The 17,082-nt window shown below is 54.7% G+C and overlaps 4 protein-coding genes across 4 annotated transcripts; 3 read left to right on the plus strand and 1 right to left on the minus strand.

The window, feature by feature from the left end:
• Positions 1-573: 573 nt before the first annotated feature.
• Positions 574-4,265, plus strand: ISF_07510 (Ras guanine nucleotide exchange factor; the record flags this gene model as incomplete). The annotated part of the gene is made up of 2 exons (XM_018851113.1): positions 574-1,092; positions 1,173-4,265. The coding sequence occupies 2 exons, from the start codon at positions 574-576 to the stop codon at positions 4,263-4,265; spliced, it is 3,612 nt and encodes a 1,203-aa protein (XP_018701709.1).
• A 5,007-nt stretch (positions 4,266-9,272) lies between these two features.
• ISF_07511 (Major facilitator superfamily transporter) lies at positions 9,273-10,872 on the plus strand (the record flags this gene model as incomplete). Its single annotated transcript, XM_018851114.1, has 2 exons — positions 9,273-9,890; positions 9,943-10,872. The coding sequence occupies 2 exons, from the start codon at positions 9,273-9,275 to the stop codon at positions 10,870-10,872; spliced, it is 1,548 nt and encodes a 515-aa protein (XP_018701710.1).
• A 439-nt stretch (positions 10,873-11,311) lies between these two features.
• On the minus strand, positions 11,312-12,283 carry ISF_07512 (alpha/beta hydrolase fold-1; the record flags this gene model as incomplete). The annotated part of the gene is made up of 1 exon (XM_018851115.1): positions 11,312-12,283. The coding sequence occupies one exon, from the start codon at positions 12,281-12,283 to the stop codon at positions 11,312-11,314; it is 972 nt and encodes a 323-aa protein (XP_018701711.1).
• A 1,236-nt stretch (positions 12,284-13,519) lies between these two features.
• ISF_07513 (S33 family peptidase) lies at positions 13,520-15,286 on the plus strand (the record flags this gene model as incomplete). The annotated part of the gene is made up of 1 exon (XM_018851116.1): positions 13,520-15,286. The coding sequence occupies one exon, from the start codon at positions 13,520-13,522 to the stop codon at positions 15,284-15,286; it is 1,767 nt and encodes a 588-aa protein (XP_018701712.1).
• Between the last annotated feature and the right edge of the window lie 1,796 nt (positions 15,287-17,082).

Raw genomic sequence — 17,082 nt, forward strand, 5'->3', positions numbered from 1 at the left:
CCGCCGTGATACTTGCTGCATTCCAGCCAGCCAGGCCTTGACTGCCACCTCAGCTACCATCCTCAACGTCCCTTTTGCCTCTTCATTCCAGACGCGCATCCACTTGCAATCGATGCAATCAACAACTTCGCGACTGCTTCCACCTGGTTGCTAATCATCTTCTCGCCTGCTGCAGTTCCAAGCCTTGTTTCTCTGCCTTACCACAGCCCGCGCCTAAATTGCACTCCGCCGCAATCTTCCTCTCATACGCCAACACCACCACCACCACCGCCAACAGACGCCGCGGCCTATACCACGACGACAACTACCGCCGTTCCTAGGCAGCCAATCCTCGACCACGACTTACATAGCGACGTGCAAACTTCGGCTGTATTCTCCTTCCCAGTGAAAATTCCTGTTATCCGCGGCTCGGCCTCCTAAACCACCACCAGCCTTGATATTGACCACATACCACCGCCTTACCGACTTGCCACTCTCGCGACGCAGGTTGTCTTTTGGCGTGGCTGTCGACTCTCGACTCGCGCCACCGCCCGACGACCTGCCCTGTCCGCTAGGACGGCTGCTTTCAACGCCATGCAACCCGAACAGCACGGTCGGGCCAGTCTCCAAGTCGCCCCCCTCGACCTGGTCAGGAATCCCTCTGCCTCAGCAGTCAATGGCCCTTACCAGCACGCCAACTCCTCGCAATCCGCACAAATGACACCTCCTGTCACTCCCAGTAGCTCCCAAGAGGACTTATCGCCTGACGCGCCTCCAATCTTCCACAACTTCCTGCGAGCCTTCTATCCTTTCCAGCCTAGCCATGCTGCCACCGAATCCAGTGTCACTCTACCACTCGAGGAAGGCGACGTTATCCTCGTTCATTCTATTCACACCAATGGCTGGGCAGATGGCACCCTATTGATCTCAGGCGCGCGTGGTTGGCTTCCCACCAACTACTGCGAAGCCTACGAACCCGACGATCTGCGCGCCCTGCTCAAGTCTCTTCTCAACTTCTGGGATCTATTACGAAGCACCTCGGTAGATGACAGTGAACTCTTCAGAAATCAGGAGTTTATGAAGGGGATTATTGCTGGTGTCCGGTTCCTATTGGTGTGTACATCTCCCGGCTTCGCTCTGTATGCGCCGTATTTCAGCTCCTGTCACCTGCTAACAACTCTCCCTATTATTAGGAACGCACAAACTGCTTAAATAGAGAGTCTGTAATTGTTCAGCGCAACGATGGTCTGCGAAAATGCCGGAAATCGCTCTTGGCTGAACTCTCCTTACTCGTCAAGACGGCCAAGCGCCTTCAGGACTCTCAGCGACAAATCTCTTACCCAGTCGAGGATGTTAATGATGTGGTTGATGAGATGATCCTCAAAGCCTTCCGCATTGTCAACAAGGGTGTGCGATTTCTTGATGTGCTCGAGGAAGATCGAAGAGCCCGCGCTCCTGCTTCCGTCACCGTCATGGCGACAGTTCAGGAGGAGTCATACGTCCCACCGACACCGCCCGCAGACAGACTCACCTTCGACGAGCAGCGCATTGATACAACGTCTGAGGCTGGCTCAAGAGCTTTTACAGATGACACTAACGCCAGCGTCGCGGCCTCGGATCTTAGCGAAGCAATCCACGCCTCGCAAGCTCATTGGAACAAGCGCCTATCGTCACTCAACCAAACCTCCACCACTGCCAACCGTAGAGCATCTCAAGGCAGCATCTCTCAAAATCGGTCGTCCGCCACCTTTGCGCACCGTGTATCCTTGGCAGGGCCATCGCCTCATTCCCGCCCTGGCTACTTGATCTCCGAACGTCTTGGTCGCAAGCACGACAGATTTCTTTCTCATCTCGGTTCCTTCATTGGAAGGTTACACTGGCACTCACCTTCGCGCATGGAGCTGTCGCGTTCTGTCAGCCAGTCGGCTTGCTCAGCCGGTGAGCTTCTCACAGTCGTCGACGGAGTCATGGCTCACTGCAATGTGGCTCCGGTCGCCTTGCAATCGGCGCGAGCTGCTTTCCTTGAGCGCTCCCATGGTCTCGTCTTTTCGACGAGAGACATCCTTGTCCGTGCCGCAACTCAAGACGCCGACGTCATCACTTCATACGATACCTCTATCCTCCTTGCCTCTGCTACTGACTGTGTCAAGGCTGCTGGAGAATGTGTAGCCAAGGCGAAGGCCACGATTGAGCGAATCGGCGACTTCGAATATGATGTTGAAGGTAGTGCCCTTGATATTGATTTGTCTATTCTAGACATTGTCCCTCACGAACGCTCACGAACACCTTCGGCTGCCGAGCCCTGCCCTTCTGAGGCCGTTAGTGCTGCCGAGTCCCTGCAAGCTGCGGATTCTTACATACCTGTTCGCCGAGAATCCCTCATTCCACTCAACAGCAACACGCACAATACCTTCACCTCTAATGCGGCTAGCACCAAAAGTGGCTCACCAACTTCTTCAAGGCCGTCGTCTTCCAAGTCAGCCACTGAAGATGGTTCTAATTCATCAGCGTTTGCTACGCGGCCGAGTCTCCCACCTCTACCGAAATTGACCACGACCCTGCTGCCTCCAGACGCCAATAACCACTCGGACATGTCCGCCCGTGAACTTGACAACCACTCTGCGCGATTTGATGCCGTCGCGGCATCCAGTGCTGGTAGCAGCACAACTTATTTAAGCAGGGACTCCGAGGCCAGCATGATCTCGCAGACGTCAACGAGAGCTACAACGCCAGAGCAGAGCCTAGCCCCTCGACCCAAGCCCTCCATCTCCGATATGAGCTCTGCCAGCAACACAGCCCTAGCGGATGACGCAGACGATGTGGAGTCTCGACTTCTCGAAAAGACTTTTGCCCATGAGTTGATGTTCAACAAGGAGGGACAGGTCACCGGCGGTTCTCTGCCTGCTCTGGTGGAGCGCCTTACTACACATGAATCTACTCCTGACGCAACCTTTGTGTCCACTTTCTTCCTTACTTTCCGTCTCTTCTGCACACCTATTAAGCTGGCGAAGACTCTGGTTGATCGTTTCGACTACGTCGCCGATGCTCCTCACATGGCCGGGCCTGTGCGTCTGAGAGTATACAATGCTTTCAAGGGCTGGCTTGAGTCTCACTGGAGGGACTCAACTGATCGCGACGCTCTCAAGGTCATCATGCCTTTTGCCGAGGGCAAGCTGGCCGCGGTTCTGCCTTCTGCTGGACGACGCCTACTGGAACTGGCCATGAAGGTCTCCGGACAAGGGTCCCTAGTCCCGCGCTTCGTGTCGTCCATTGGCAAGACCAACACGGCCATTGGACAGTACATTCCTGCCGAAACGCCACTGCCACCGACGGCTGTCTCGAAGCACCAACAGCATCTGCTCAATGCTTTCAAGGCCGGAACTGCTGCTCCAACGCTCCTCGACTTCGAGCCCATTGAACTGGCTCGTCAGATCACACTGAAGCAAATGGGCATCTTCTGCTCCATCATGCCTGAAGAGCTACTTGGCTCTCAGTGGATGAAGAAGGGTGGTGTAGAGGCACCCAACGTCAAGGCTATGTCTTCGCTTTCGACAGACCTGTCAAACCTGGTTGCTGATACCATTCTCGAACATGTCGAGATCAAGAAGCGTGCCACCATCATCAAACACTGGATTAAAGTCGCCTACCAGTGCCTGGAGCTACACAACTATGATGGTTTGATGGCTATTATCTGCAGCCTCAACAGCAGCACCATCAACCGCCTACGGAAGACGTGGGATGCTGTTTCTCCGAAACGCAAGGACTTGCTACGCAGGCTGCAACAGATCGTCGAACCTTCGCAAAATAACAAGGTGCTACGCACCAGACTACACGACCACGTACCCCCTTGCCTGCCCTTCCTGGGCATGTACCTAACCGATCTCACCTTTGTCGATATCGGCAACCCTGCCACCAAGCAGATGTCGCTTGGTACCGAAGGCGCGGACGACGGAACTGGAGGCCTGACGGTTGTGAACTTTGACAAGCATACTCGCACGGCTAAGATCATTGGCGAGTTGCAACGTTTTCAAATTCCGTATCGGTTGACCGAGCTCCCGGACATGCAAGATTGGATCACATCCGAAATCAGCCGCGTCCGCCAGAACGACCAGGGCAATGTCCAGGTCAGTTACTACCGCAAGAGTCTGCTCCTCGAGCCTCGTGAAGTGCGGCGAGACGTGGAACCGCCGACACCCGTCGCAACTACTGGCGCTGTACGAGGCGATCTTTTCGGCTGGATGACTCGCGACCGCAATCATCACAATGCCACGCCAGCGCAGGTATAGCCTGTCGCCGACCAAAGACACTACCATTCATACGGAGCCGTGTCATATCATTGCACATACACCATTTACTTCATTGATATTTATTTTTTCGACATTGATACCCCAGCTTTTACTCGGTCTTTTTTTCTATTATTGTATTTCACGCTGTCGACTCTGGATATATTTTCTCTTCTACGACACCATCAGCGAGCAGGCGAACCTTTTCGCTGCGATGCCACAACAGCCTTTTATTTTTATTATCTTGGGCATACGATCTGCGGATATCTTTCTTTCGGTTTTGAAACGGCGCACAACGGAACAAAATTTGGTGCTGGGAAGAAGGTTGGGACGCCGTTTTTACGCATTCATACGGACTGCAAAGTCAAACGAACACACAACATATTGTTGATTTGGGCGGTTAAGGAATATGTCGCTACAAAGAAGCAATGCACCTGGGGAATTTGAGAGGTGCATGCCGTATACGGCTGAAAGCGACGGGTCGGGCGCCGTAACCTTTCATGACGAATTTTCTCTTTCTAAGGAAGATGATACCCCAATCCTGCGGAAGATGTTGTGCGGTTACTAGCTGTTTTTGTTCCAAAGCGCCTTTTGTTGATTGTATGACGGCGAGCTCTGTATGCAACTCGAGGAGATGATTTGCTGTACGTGTGCAGCTAAACAATAGTACATATTACTATTCCTGTGAAAATATTTGATTGCGCGAAGCTGATGTCTTACTACTGTCTGCATGTAGCCGCTGCCGCGCAGCGAGTGACACAAATTGCCCCAACACTTCATGGCCGTCGCGGTGTGTGTTGCACAACCAACGCCGCGCGTAGGCCGGGTGTATTCCAGATACGGTAGGCGGCATCATACGTGCAGCTCGAGCCAAGGGCATCATGGCGGTGTCTCCCCCCTGGCGGTGTGCTTTGCCTGGGTTGTCCGCGTTGACTTCTTCCTGCTCGACAACTTGCGCCATCCAAAGGGGGAAGAAGTAAGCAGATTGTCTGTGCTCTAACACATTGCGTGTTCTATCCTCCACAAAGGCAGTGCATTTGAAATGGGAGGAAGTGATAAAACAGGCAGGGGGGGGGGACGGGTTGCTGCGTGAGAGGAGGCGCTTGATCCGGGACACGGCCAACAAACCCCACAACTTGCTGCTGGTCTTCTCTTCATTGAGAAAACCTGGTTTGGGTTGGAGATATCTCAACACTGCCTATCTCATACCCCATGGCGAAGGGCAGGTTTCAATCAATCCCCCCCCCCCCCGCCCCCCCCCAAGGGTCATTACTCGTCTGGACCGGCCTGGCCCATTCCGGGGTGAATGGCAGCGAGTTAATGAAAGTTTGCAATTCTTGTTCGGTTGGCTCGCCGTTCGGATGTTGACGCCCGCAGAGGGAAGAAGGGGGGGCGGCATCCGGGGGACCGAGAACGTCCCCAACGCGCGATGGTTGGCTCCTCTCCCTGGGGTCGGAAGCCAACCTGACTACGCCAAGTGACATCCTGGCGTTTGCGGCCGGTAGATTAACAACGCCAGGGTATGAAGGTCGAATGGCTAAAATGTAACCTAGTATCGAGCAAATGGAGGCTCCCTTGAGCCGCGCAGCCTTGGACCGGCTAAGGGGGGAATCAGGATCGGGCTGCGAGTTGGCGAGGGTGGTCGAAAAGATGCAGTAGTCTAATTTCCACCTCGTTGATGAATGTAGGATAGGTTATCTGGGCACAAATCCTATATCGTCAACAGGTAAACGTTTGTCTTCTTCTCACCACCCCGCTGGTTGCAACGCCCGCAGCAAAGAAATCAAGAACTACGAATAGTTTAGTAACTAACTCACGCGCGGTCAATGATGACTTTTACCATCGACTTACACCATGCACATTCGGCACGGCTGCTGCATTCGCGCATCACATTTAACAAGGCTCATGCTCAACCCGACGTCTTTCCCACACCTCAACTTTGGCATGGCTTGGTTCCCCAGATCTTCAGCCTCTGTTGCAAGTGGATCAAGAAAAGAGCCCAGGGAGTGAAGTGAGTGGGCTGTTCTAGTGGATGTGTGGCGTTGTTAGCCGGCGGCAAAGTTACGTTACATGGCAGCCACACTGTGACAATGGTGGGAGAGGGCGAAATGGAAATTTGGCTGGGTGCTAGCCAAGGTTGGCCAGCTGACCTGACGTGTTCGAATAGTCCAGACACCATTCTCGGCGCCGTTGCGGAAAGAGAATCAATGGTGCGTTCACTATGGTCCGGGCAGTATCGTTAGTCCTTTGGTACCGACGGCGACTGTTGGTCAGCCTTTCATGCTGCGCTGCAGTTGTTGACGGTAGTACAACTGTCGTCGACGTTGCCTGCTTGGACAGTGAACGAGAAGTGGCTTGCTGCCAGAAGGGAAAAAATCGAGACGCCACCGCGAGTGCATGCACGTTGTACCAAGGGCGCCGCCACGATCTTGAGCTGTCTCCGAATTGGCGTTGAGCGTTGGGCCGGTCAGCCAATGACATGGCGCAAGATTCGGCCCTTTGATACGTGTGAGTTGTTGATACGAGGAACCACCGCATCGGCAGCCGGCTTTTTTAATAAGTGACTCAAAATGCTGCTGCCAGCCGAGATAGTCAAAAGAAACGGCCAGTGTCCGGATTAGCGACCAGGTTGTCTAGGCTCAGAAACGAGGCGAGAAAGGAGACACCTGGCAGCCCTGTCGCTCCCCCCGCCGAACTGCACCACACCTATGCCCACAGCGGGCCTGGAATTCGATCTCCTGACACTTGCAGTTGTCATAAGTGTCTGTGATAAGAATTTTCTTTCAAGGGGAGGGGGCACGGGCAAGAGTATGGCTGCCAACTCAGACCTGACTGTGAAATGATGTAATAGAGTACCTGGTTGTTTTCTGACGTCGATGCCTTCACTAGAATGTATCCCCGGGAGCACAACTTAGCAGTGCTGACCGGTTGAAACGTGCAGTACACAAGGCCACGATGATGCAAAATAGCGGTCTCTGCGACAGGCATCTCGCCGTAGAATTCGACCCACCCCCTTTATGCCAAGTATTGCAGGAAAAAAAAGTCGACAGCTGACGAAACGAGCGAGGCTTCATCTAGCCCGTTCCCGTCAGGGCGGTTATGTGCTGCGCTTTTCCTCGTTACCTACCAACAACATCCAATCGTGAGCCGAGATGGTTGAGGGCTGCTGGCTGGGCGGGCGGGCGCTGGGCGCCGCTGCGATAACAGAAAGGCTTTCCTGCCATGCAGCGTCCTGTTAATTACCGGCGTGGCTGCACTTTTATCACAGGGTCGCTATTATCTGGCCCTGCGAAGATGGTTGCCAAAAAGCCACGCGAAAATACTTGCCGCTGGTGGTCTGTTGGCGAAACGAGTGGCGCAAGGCGCCTCGCAGTGTGCAACTGCCAACGTGGTTGCTCCCCCGCTGTCACGTAGCGTTCTGTTTGGGGTTGGGTTGGGTCAGCCCAGTTCCCCGAATTCTTCTCCAGTGGTTCCAACGCAGCAATCCCCCAGTTCCCCTCGTTCGCGTGTCAGGAAGGTTGGGCCGGAGCCCTGTTGGTGTGGGGGATAGTACCCCATGGGCGCAGAGCAACCTTAAGGGGGCCCTGGGGCAAACCTGTCAGCGATGCCTTCAAGTACATGTCACCAGGGCTTATTTGATTCTTTTTTGCTGGCGTTTGATGGCAGGCGGGCAGCCTGATGCATGCATATATTGGAGGAGGAAGCTTTCGCAGACAACGAGGGGACCCTTGCTGCTTGGCTATCGTGCATGTGGCGGGTTTGGACTCGACGTTACAGCTTGCAAAAATAGATCAGAGATAGACCGGTTCTGGCAACCGCCGCGGGCTTGTTTTGTTTATCCTCACATGGAAACTGACTTCCACGGGCGGAAGGTTTCTTTCCTCGCTCGCCTTTGGCCAAGACTGGCTCCTCGTCCGGTCATAGGGGGGGCCAAAATCTAGCCCGTGGATGGTGGATGGTGGGTCTCCGTATCCTGTCCCAATCTCACCCCCCAGAAGCAATGCGAGTGTCCGTCCGTGTATTGATAGCAGCATGCACATTGGCTGAGATAATAAGTGGGAAAAGGGTCGATATTAATTGCATTGGCATTATGATATGAAGCGTTTTTGGATGGAGATGAGAGGAGGGGGGATGGGGGTGGGCGATGCGTTTGTCAGTTCAGAGTCTGACTGGAATCTTTAAAGTGCAAACGAGCGAGTGACAACTGAGAGCTGGCGGGCGGGCAGCTGGCGGGCGGGCGTTGCTGTGAGCAACTGTCAGTATTGAAGAGCTCACACAACAACAACCCAACCCAACCCAACCTGGTAGGCCTCATCTCTGACTCGTTCTTCCTCCATCAAACACGCCTCTATCATCGCAGCCTCACCTGGAGATACGCACCGAGCCGGCGTGCGCTTGAGACCGCCCTGCCCCATCCAGCGAGCAACCGTCCATCCCACCAACCTACCATACCATACTCCGTACCATCCATCCATCAGCCCAGGCCAACTCGCTGATACCCGTCCGTCCATTGTACAGACTGGTATTAGCACCATTGGGATACCTGACTAGAACCAAGCACAACGCCCCCAAGGAATCAGCCACAATACACTCTGTTGTTGCAATTACACCTGCGAAGGTACCCCTGGTGCCTCTTCTTTCTCCGGATACCACCCTCCACTGTCCACTTCGTCCTGTCCTTCTCCACAGCTGGTGCGTGCCCTTCCCCTCCATCCACATCCTTTCTCCATCCTTTACTAACAAGGGCCGTCTTTGTGGTGCTCGTGCTAACCAGCCCCGTCCGTCCACCAAAAAAAGCTCCGTCCGTCGCGTGAGCGCTGAACCGTGAGACGCCAGTTCCTTTTTGAATATAAGGGTCTCGCCCCCGGGGCTCCAGCTCGACTTTTGTTCTCTTCTCTCCGTGTCTCTTGTTCATCCTCCAACCAATCCCCCCCCGTCCTCGACCCCTCCAGCCTCCACATACCCCGGATTTCTCGATAGGAAGGACAACCGTTGTCATCGTCGTCGATCATGTCTGACGACCGCAAGGAAACCGCCGTCGAGCACTCGGCCGACTCCAAGGAGTTCGCGCCCGCCGGCGACGACGTCTACAATGACACCGGCGCCGGCGCCGTTCCTCCTCGTCCCGCTGGCTGGATGTACAAGGGCTTCACGCCCTTTGGCAAGAACATGGAGCTCTGGTATGCCTCGCCCAAGGTTCAGCTGCTCATGATCTCCTTCGTCTGCTTCCTCTGCCCGGGCATGTTCAACGCCCTCAACGGTCTGGGCGGTGCTGGTCTCCCCGCCGACAAGGCCTACGTCGGTGCCAACTGCAGTGTCGCCCTGTATTCCACATTCGCCGTCTTTGGATTCTTCGCTGGTACCATCACCAACCGTCTCGGTCTTCGTCCTGCCCTCGCCTTTGGTGGTATCGGTTACTGCATCTATGCCGCCTCTTTCCTGTCCTACAAGCACACTGCCAATGAGGGCTTCGTCTACTTTGCTGGTGCCTTCCTTGGCGTTTGCGCTGGTATTCTTTGGTGCGCTCAGGGTGCTATTATGATGTCTTACCCTCGCGAGGAATCTAAAGGCCGTTACATTTCCGTCTTCTGGATCATTTTCAACTTTGGTGCCGTCATTGGCTCTCTTGTAAGTTACGTCGCTACTCACGTCCCAATTAACTCTAACCCACTTCTCCTAGATTCCTCTGGCCCAGGCTGTCAACGACAAGTTTTCCGACTCTGCCTCGGACGGTGTCTACGTAGGCTTCATTATCCTCATGGCTATCGGTGCTGCTCTGTCCTTCTTTCTCTGCAACGGTGACCAGATCATTCGCGAGGACGGCAGCAAGGTCATTCTGATGAAGAACCCTACCTGGGGGTCGGAACTCAAGGGTCTCTGGGATACCCTGTACCAGCAGCCCTGGATCCTTCTGCTGTTCCCCATGTTCTTCTGCTCCAACATCTTCTACACCTACCAGAACAACGGCCTCAATGCCGTTGCCTTCAACGCCCGCACTCGAGCTCTCAACGGTCTCCTCTACTGGCTCGCCCAGATCATCGGTGCCGTCATCAACGGTTTCGCCCTCGACTACAAGGGTGTCAGCCGCTCCATGCGTGCCCGTCTTTCTCTCGCCTTCCTCATTGCCTGCACATTTGGTATCTGGGGCGGAGGCTGGGCTTGGCAGAAGAACGCGCCCACTCGCCAGTGGTATGCAGACAACAAGGACGCTCCCAAGCTTGACTGGACCGATGGCGGCAGGTTCCTCGGCCCCATGTTCCTGTACTTTTTCTACGGCATGTACGACGCCATCTGGCAAACCTGCATCTACTGGTATATGGGTGCGCTCTCCAACTCTGGACGCAAGGCGGCCAACCTGGCTGGTTTCTACAAGGGCATCCAGTCTGCGGGTGCCGCCATCTTCTGGCGTCTGGACGGCCTCGAGCTGCCCCTGAACACCATCTTTGGCGCCACCTGGGGCTGCCTCGGTGCCTCCCTCCTCATCGCTGCTCCTGTCATCATCATGCGCATCCAGGACCACGTCTCCGTGGAAGAGGATCTCAAGTTTTCCGACGAGACCATCGAGGATGTCATTACCGTGCCTGAGAAGCGCACTGACAGCGTGGCTTAAATAAGTGGTTGTCAGATTTTGTACATGCTCTTTGGAAAGAAATGGGAAGGTGAAATTGGATTTCGACGTCGCCTTGATGACTGCGAGCACATCTTGTACGCTTTTTATTCGTTTGTAATGGCTGCTTCGCATAATTTATATAGCATTTTGCACATTTACTGCCTCAAGTAGACAATATACCCTGCTTAGCATTATTTTGACTTGACTTTTCGACTCTTGCGCATGGTAGATGGTTTGTATTTGTTGGTTCGATATTTTTCACACAAACACCAATAATGAATGTCAGCCAAACTTGAATCCCTACCATTTGACCCTGTGTGGGTGATGATCTATCTACGATTTTACTGGTTATACATAATAAGTACAAAGGACTGCCTCAACAGAGGCATTTCGAACCCTTGCAAAACGGAAGGGCGACGGGGAGAAATCGACAGGCCCATTATACTTTCTCCTCGCCATTGTTCTCGCCCATCAAATCCAGTACCGCCTCCTCGACGTGATCACCCATCGTGTAGTGCGTGTCCTCCGCAAACTCGTGCAGCTCCGCGCGGGGCAGTCTGTCCGCGAGGTAGCGAATGGCCTCGATCGGAGCGTTTGTGTCCTTTGCGCCGTGCCAGATCTTGATCGGCACGCCGACCTCCTCCAGCCGAAACCCCCAGTCGTCATCGGTCAGGATGCGCGCTTCCTGCACCGCGCCGTCCGGCCCCTGCGCGAACGGCTCGCCGACCAGCAAATCGAGCAGCGCCACCCGCCGCTCCGCCACCCGCCGCCCGTCCTCCTCCGCCGTCCCCACGACCAGGCTCGGCCGCGCGCCCGGGTCCCTCTCCAGCCGCCGGGCCTCCTTGTCGCGCGCTTGCCGCGTCGCCAGCTCCAGCCAGGCGTCCAGCCGCTGTTCGACGAACCGCGTGCCCACCAGCCAGCGCACGACGCGCAGCGCCGCCGCCGTGGCGGCGGCCAGCAAGCCCGGGCAGCGATTCGCGAGCACGACGGCGAAGGGCCCGCCGCCGGAGGCGCCGAGCACGGCGAAGCGGTCGAGGCCCTGGCGGTCGGCGAAGGCGGCGACGTCGCGCGGCCAGTCGAGGAGCTGGCGGCGTGGTTGCGGCGTGGAGAGGCCGTAGCCGGGGCGGTCGAGGGCGAGCACGCGGATGGAGTGCACGGCGGCGAGGCGGTGCAGCGCCTTGGCCTCGACGCGCGAGGAAGGGTACCCGTGGAAGTAGAGTAGTGTCTTGAGTCCGCGAGGGTCGCCGTACTCGGCGAAGCCGAGCGTGCGGCCGTCGGGGAGCTTCATTATCTGGTTGTGGGCCGGGTTGGCAGCGGCTGCCTCTGCGGGCGCGGAGGCTGCTGTCGTGTGGGTTGACATTGGTCTAGAGGAGAGGCGAAGCAGCCTCTGCGCTGTTGGTCTAGCGGTCATGGATGGTGAGGCTATCGCGGAAGGGAAGATGATGGTAAATGGGCAACGGGAGTGCGCTATGTTGTACACAACAGTTGGGTTGAATATGATGTGGTCTATGTGGGAAGTCAGAATCCTCCCTTTAGGAGACCTGATCATCTTTATATATGTCGTATGAGTCGCGAGTCGAAAGCCGGTTTGTTCTCGCCGAGGAGTCTCGAGCTCTCAGCCGTAGCGCTCAGTAGTGCCTATTTCGGCAAAGCGCCGCCCGACATGTGGAGTCGACTCGGGGCCGGAGGTCCTTTGAGGAACCCGGACAAGTCGGCGCTATGGAGCGGGTAGGAGGCAGTGTTGATGTTATACACGAGGGTTGCTTAGTATACTACGCTGTTGCCGGAAGTGTCAGATTAAAGTTAGGGATGCATCTCCATCTCCAGCTCCACAAGCCCCAAGATTTCGAGACATATAAGATTTGGAGAGAGTATATGAGAAGTCTACTCCTCGGTCGCAGCAAGTTGCCACACCAGGGTCACCGAGGCTGGACCCCTCCGAGAGTAGCGTTTTGAATATTGGCTGGACATGGTGGCCGGGCGAACCTAGACAAGAGACTATCGCGGAGCGAGGCAATTGCTATCGCGCCGCCATTGGCCATGGCGAGGTCTTTAATCCAAGCCTGGGCCACGAAGCCTTCCAGTCAGGTTGTATGGTAGCGGTGGTTGGTCGCTAGAGCGGCCGTGCATAGTCGATGGAGCTATCGAAGATCAGAATCGGAGATTCATGGCATGTCTTGTGTTGTTAGGAATTCTATACAGACTACAGCTGACTATGTTGATACTGCGATGTAACTACATAGATGCAGTCGGCACATACCTGTTATTAGGCAGTGCACATTACAGGCAGGACGGCGATACGGCCTCCTGTTTACAGTATATTCTTTATAGCTCTTGTTTTCGTAGACCTCTAAGATTTATTTTTCTTGTTATGTTTCTTATTTCTGTTTTGTTATTTGTGTCTCAGGTAATTCCTACATATGTAACCTAGTCAGTTTTAGGTAGGTACCTTTAAATAAAGCCCCGACTAGCTGACTTTCGCCCCCCTGCTCTCTTTCCTCTTGCACACTAGAGATAGGCTACGTTTATCAACAATTATCAATAGGGGAGCATCTTTATCGAGTATTCGCTCTCTGCAGCTTCCTCCAGCTTCCACTCTCGCTTTCCCTTCGTCGCCGCCGTATCTTCAGGTCACTTGTTCGCAGTTATGGACGACGAACGAGCTCCTCTGCTAGTACCCGGCAACGCCGAGGAAGCGGCCGCAGCTGTCAGCCAGCCGCCTATCTGGAAGCGGAAGCGAGCCATCGCCTGGTCACTTGTTGCCATGATTCTCGCGATTGCTGCCGCAATCTTCATCTTTGTTCTTGTTCGCCCAGGCAGCACCCATGGGGGGCGCCGTTACCCTGGCGAATCCATAGTCTGGAAGCCGTGCGGTGAGGCTGACGGCAAACCACTCGAGTGCAGCTCCATCCACGTGCCCATGGATCAGTTCGATGCCACGGCGTCCGGCGACAAGACCTTTTACATTCCCCTGATCCGACGCCGCGGCAGCGCGAATGCCACCACCAACATCCTCCTCAACCCTGGCGGGCCCGGCGGCAGCGGCATCGGTTTCATGAAGCGCAAGGGCGGCCCTATCCACACAATCGTCGGCGAGGATAAGTTCCACCTGCTATCGTTTGATCCCCGCGGCATAGCGGACTCACGCCCCCGTGGAGAATGCTTCAAGAATAGCACAAGCCGGCGGATGCTCCTGTCAGCGGAGACAGGCGAGCCAGCGCAGGACGCAAAACTATGGAGCGAAACAGGCAATGTGATGCGTGCCTGCGCGGACAACATGGGCGATTTTGGGCCGCACATCAACACACCCCAGACGGCGGCAGACATGAATTCGATCCTGGATGCTGTCGGGCAGGACAACCTCTATTACTGGGGCTTTAGCTACGGCACCGCGCTGGGGCAGACGTACGCAACGCTCTTCCCAGATCGATCGGAGCGTGTCGCGGTGGATGGCGTCGTGGACGACGTTCTCTGGTACGACGAACTTCTCATGGCGACGGACTTTGTGGATACTGGGAATTGCTTTTCGGGTTTCTTCGATGAGTGTGTCAAGGCTGGCAACAAGTGTCCATTACACTTTGTCGCCGACGAAAAGGCCGAATTGCAGCGCAACGTGACGGACTTTATCGAGAGCCTCAGGGACGAACCAGCATCCGTCTACATAAACAGCACATTCTTCGGTACTATTGAATATAAGACCGTCATGGGTGCCGTCTTTTCCGCCATGTACGCACCCAAGAGCTGGTACCTGTTGGCCGACAACCTCGCGCAGCTGATGCAGGGCAACGGTACTGGGGCGCTCATTGCTTGGGGTGGCCTCGACGACTCGGACGGCGATGTTGGGGCTGAGGCTGGGCTCTTTGTCGAGTTCAACGACGCACCTGCGGGCACGTCGCGCTGGCCCGCCAAGAAGCGCGAGGTGCTCGACATCGTCCTGCCGTTCGTCGAAAAGTTCCTGCCCTACAGTGCTAGTAACGTCGGGCATTACATGAGAAGGGCACAGTGGCGCATCCCCAAGGCCCACGACTTCCGAGCAGCGCGCCACAACGTGACAACAAAGCACCCGCTACTGGTGCTCTCGACCACGTACGATCCAATTTGTCCGCTTGTCAACGCCAAGGTTGCCCGAGAGTCGTTTGTCGGCGCCAAGCTGGTAGAAGTGAAGGGCTATGGCCACTGCTCGCTCGCGATCCCGTCAACCTGCGCGGCGCGCATCGTGCGCGATTTCTTCGCCACTGGTAAGCTGCCGGAGGAGGACCACACAAAGTGCGCGGCTGAGGGACCGTACTTTATCAGCCCGAACGACTCTAAGACAAGCAAGCTTAGTCTGCAAAGCTCGAGCAATGATGGGCTCCTAGAGGCACTGACAATGCTGACGGATGCGATTAAGCCTGTTCGTAAAGCATTCTTTTAAATTAAATATACTGGACTCTTTACTACTGCCTACCCTGCCTGCCCTCTATTTGTAAAATGAAGAGTGATTCTTTTGGCAAGGTGGGAGACGACAAAGCTCAAAAGAAGCCGGAGGGAGCAGATGGCCAGGTCACAAAGGCTGTGCGACCGGGTACGCCTCACGTAGGAGGGCTACTGTAGGTACACATTGCTTGGGTTGCCTCGCGACGCTGACATGTTACATGGGTATGCCAGCACAGGCCGATATTAAAGAACAAATTGGGGGGGACTTTTGTCTCGCCCTAGGCAGGTGGCAGTGTATGAGTTGGTGGCTGAAGCCAGATAGTGGCGACACTACACGATTTGACACAATTGCCAACAACTATGAAGTACGAGTGCGGTACCTATTCAGAGCCCTAGCAGTAGACAGTTCCTGTTTGACGATGTCCAGGGCCGAAGTCATGTCCGCCGCCACCGTCTAGGAGCGGTGCTGCGAAAGCAAGTTGCATTTCTTGGAAACGACTGCCTAGCGCCACAGATTTTCGAATGAACCGCCATCCACCAGCCACTTCACAACCTTGCAAACTCAATTTTCGAGTTTTGCAAAGCTTCTCCTACCAAAATAACTCAACCGTCTTCAACGAAAACAAGCCGTTTCAGGGCTCGCCTAGCTCAGTTGGTTAGAGCGTCGTACTAATAATTGGATACATCATTCAATATTCAGTAATGCGAAGGTCGTAGGTTCAATCCCTGCGGTGAGCAATCAGACAAGTCCATTGTCTGAACTTTTTTGCTGTTACGCAAAATCGATGAAACCTTTTTTTTTTTTTTCACCAATTTCTTTTCTTTCTCTCATTCTTCGTATCAAATTCTTAAATGATTTGCCTTCTGCTTTTCTTTTTAACCCACTCTAGTTTGTGAGCCTCTTCTTGTAGTTGTTTCCATTTTTTTGTTTCGAGTTGTTTACTAAGGAAAACCTTGTCGGCTGTAAAAAAGAAATTTGCATTTGCTTGCCCATCCATCTATATCGCAGTCTCTTATTGGAATGATTTACGCGTTTAATTTGTATTCTTGCATATTGAGGTTCGATGGCATGCTTTTGCAGGCTCAAATGCAGTCGGCAGCAGTGTGCGCGTGTGTCGGAACTCGTTGACGGTATAAGTTGTGAAGTTGACAACCGAACACGACAACATATCTGCATTGGTCATTATCTTCACTGTACTTCGGAAAGAACACGCAAAGTCGCCGGAGCACGTGTTGCTTACAAGCACCGAAGAACCGGCTGGTCACGGCCACTTCTTGTCCGCCGCGGCGAGAGCCGGAGCCCTCGGCCACAAGGCGCCTTCCCAATGAAGACTCGTAGGAGATGGCAGAATATCTAAAAGTAGAAATGATCTCACTTGAAGAGGAGACAATTTGTGGCGGCGCTTCATCCCACCGAACAGTATTCGGCTCTTCAACTCACTGCGCCGCCAAGCGGGAGCCTTGATGAACGAACGAACTGCGCCAGATTGCGCCATGCTTCGAGCCATCCTTTGTACCTGAAGGCAATCATCAGATGAAACTCACCATCCCGAACACGTCTCGGTTTAATTTGTCCGCTTCATGAGCAAGAGACGGAAGAGCGCGGCGTCTCGGCAGTCTAGGGCCACACCAGATACCTAATCAGGCAGGAGGCCATCGTTGATGATAAGCCTAGTTGGCTGCCAAGTCGATTCCCCGCCGGACGGAGATCCCTCACACGCCACGCGGCTTGACTGACAATGGGGAGGAAACGAGATGCCGGACCTTTCCAGCAAAGGCACCGACGCCGTTCTG

This window comes from Cordyceps fumosorosea (assembly GCF_001636725.1).
Source record: "Cordyceps fumosorosea ARSEF 2679 chromosome Unknown scaffold_22, whole genome shotgun sequence".
Classification (NCBI taxonomy): Eukaryota; Fungi; Ascomycota; class Sordariomycetes; order Hypocreales; family Cordycipitaceae; genus Cordyceps; species Cordyceps fumosorosea.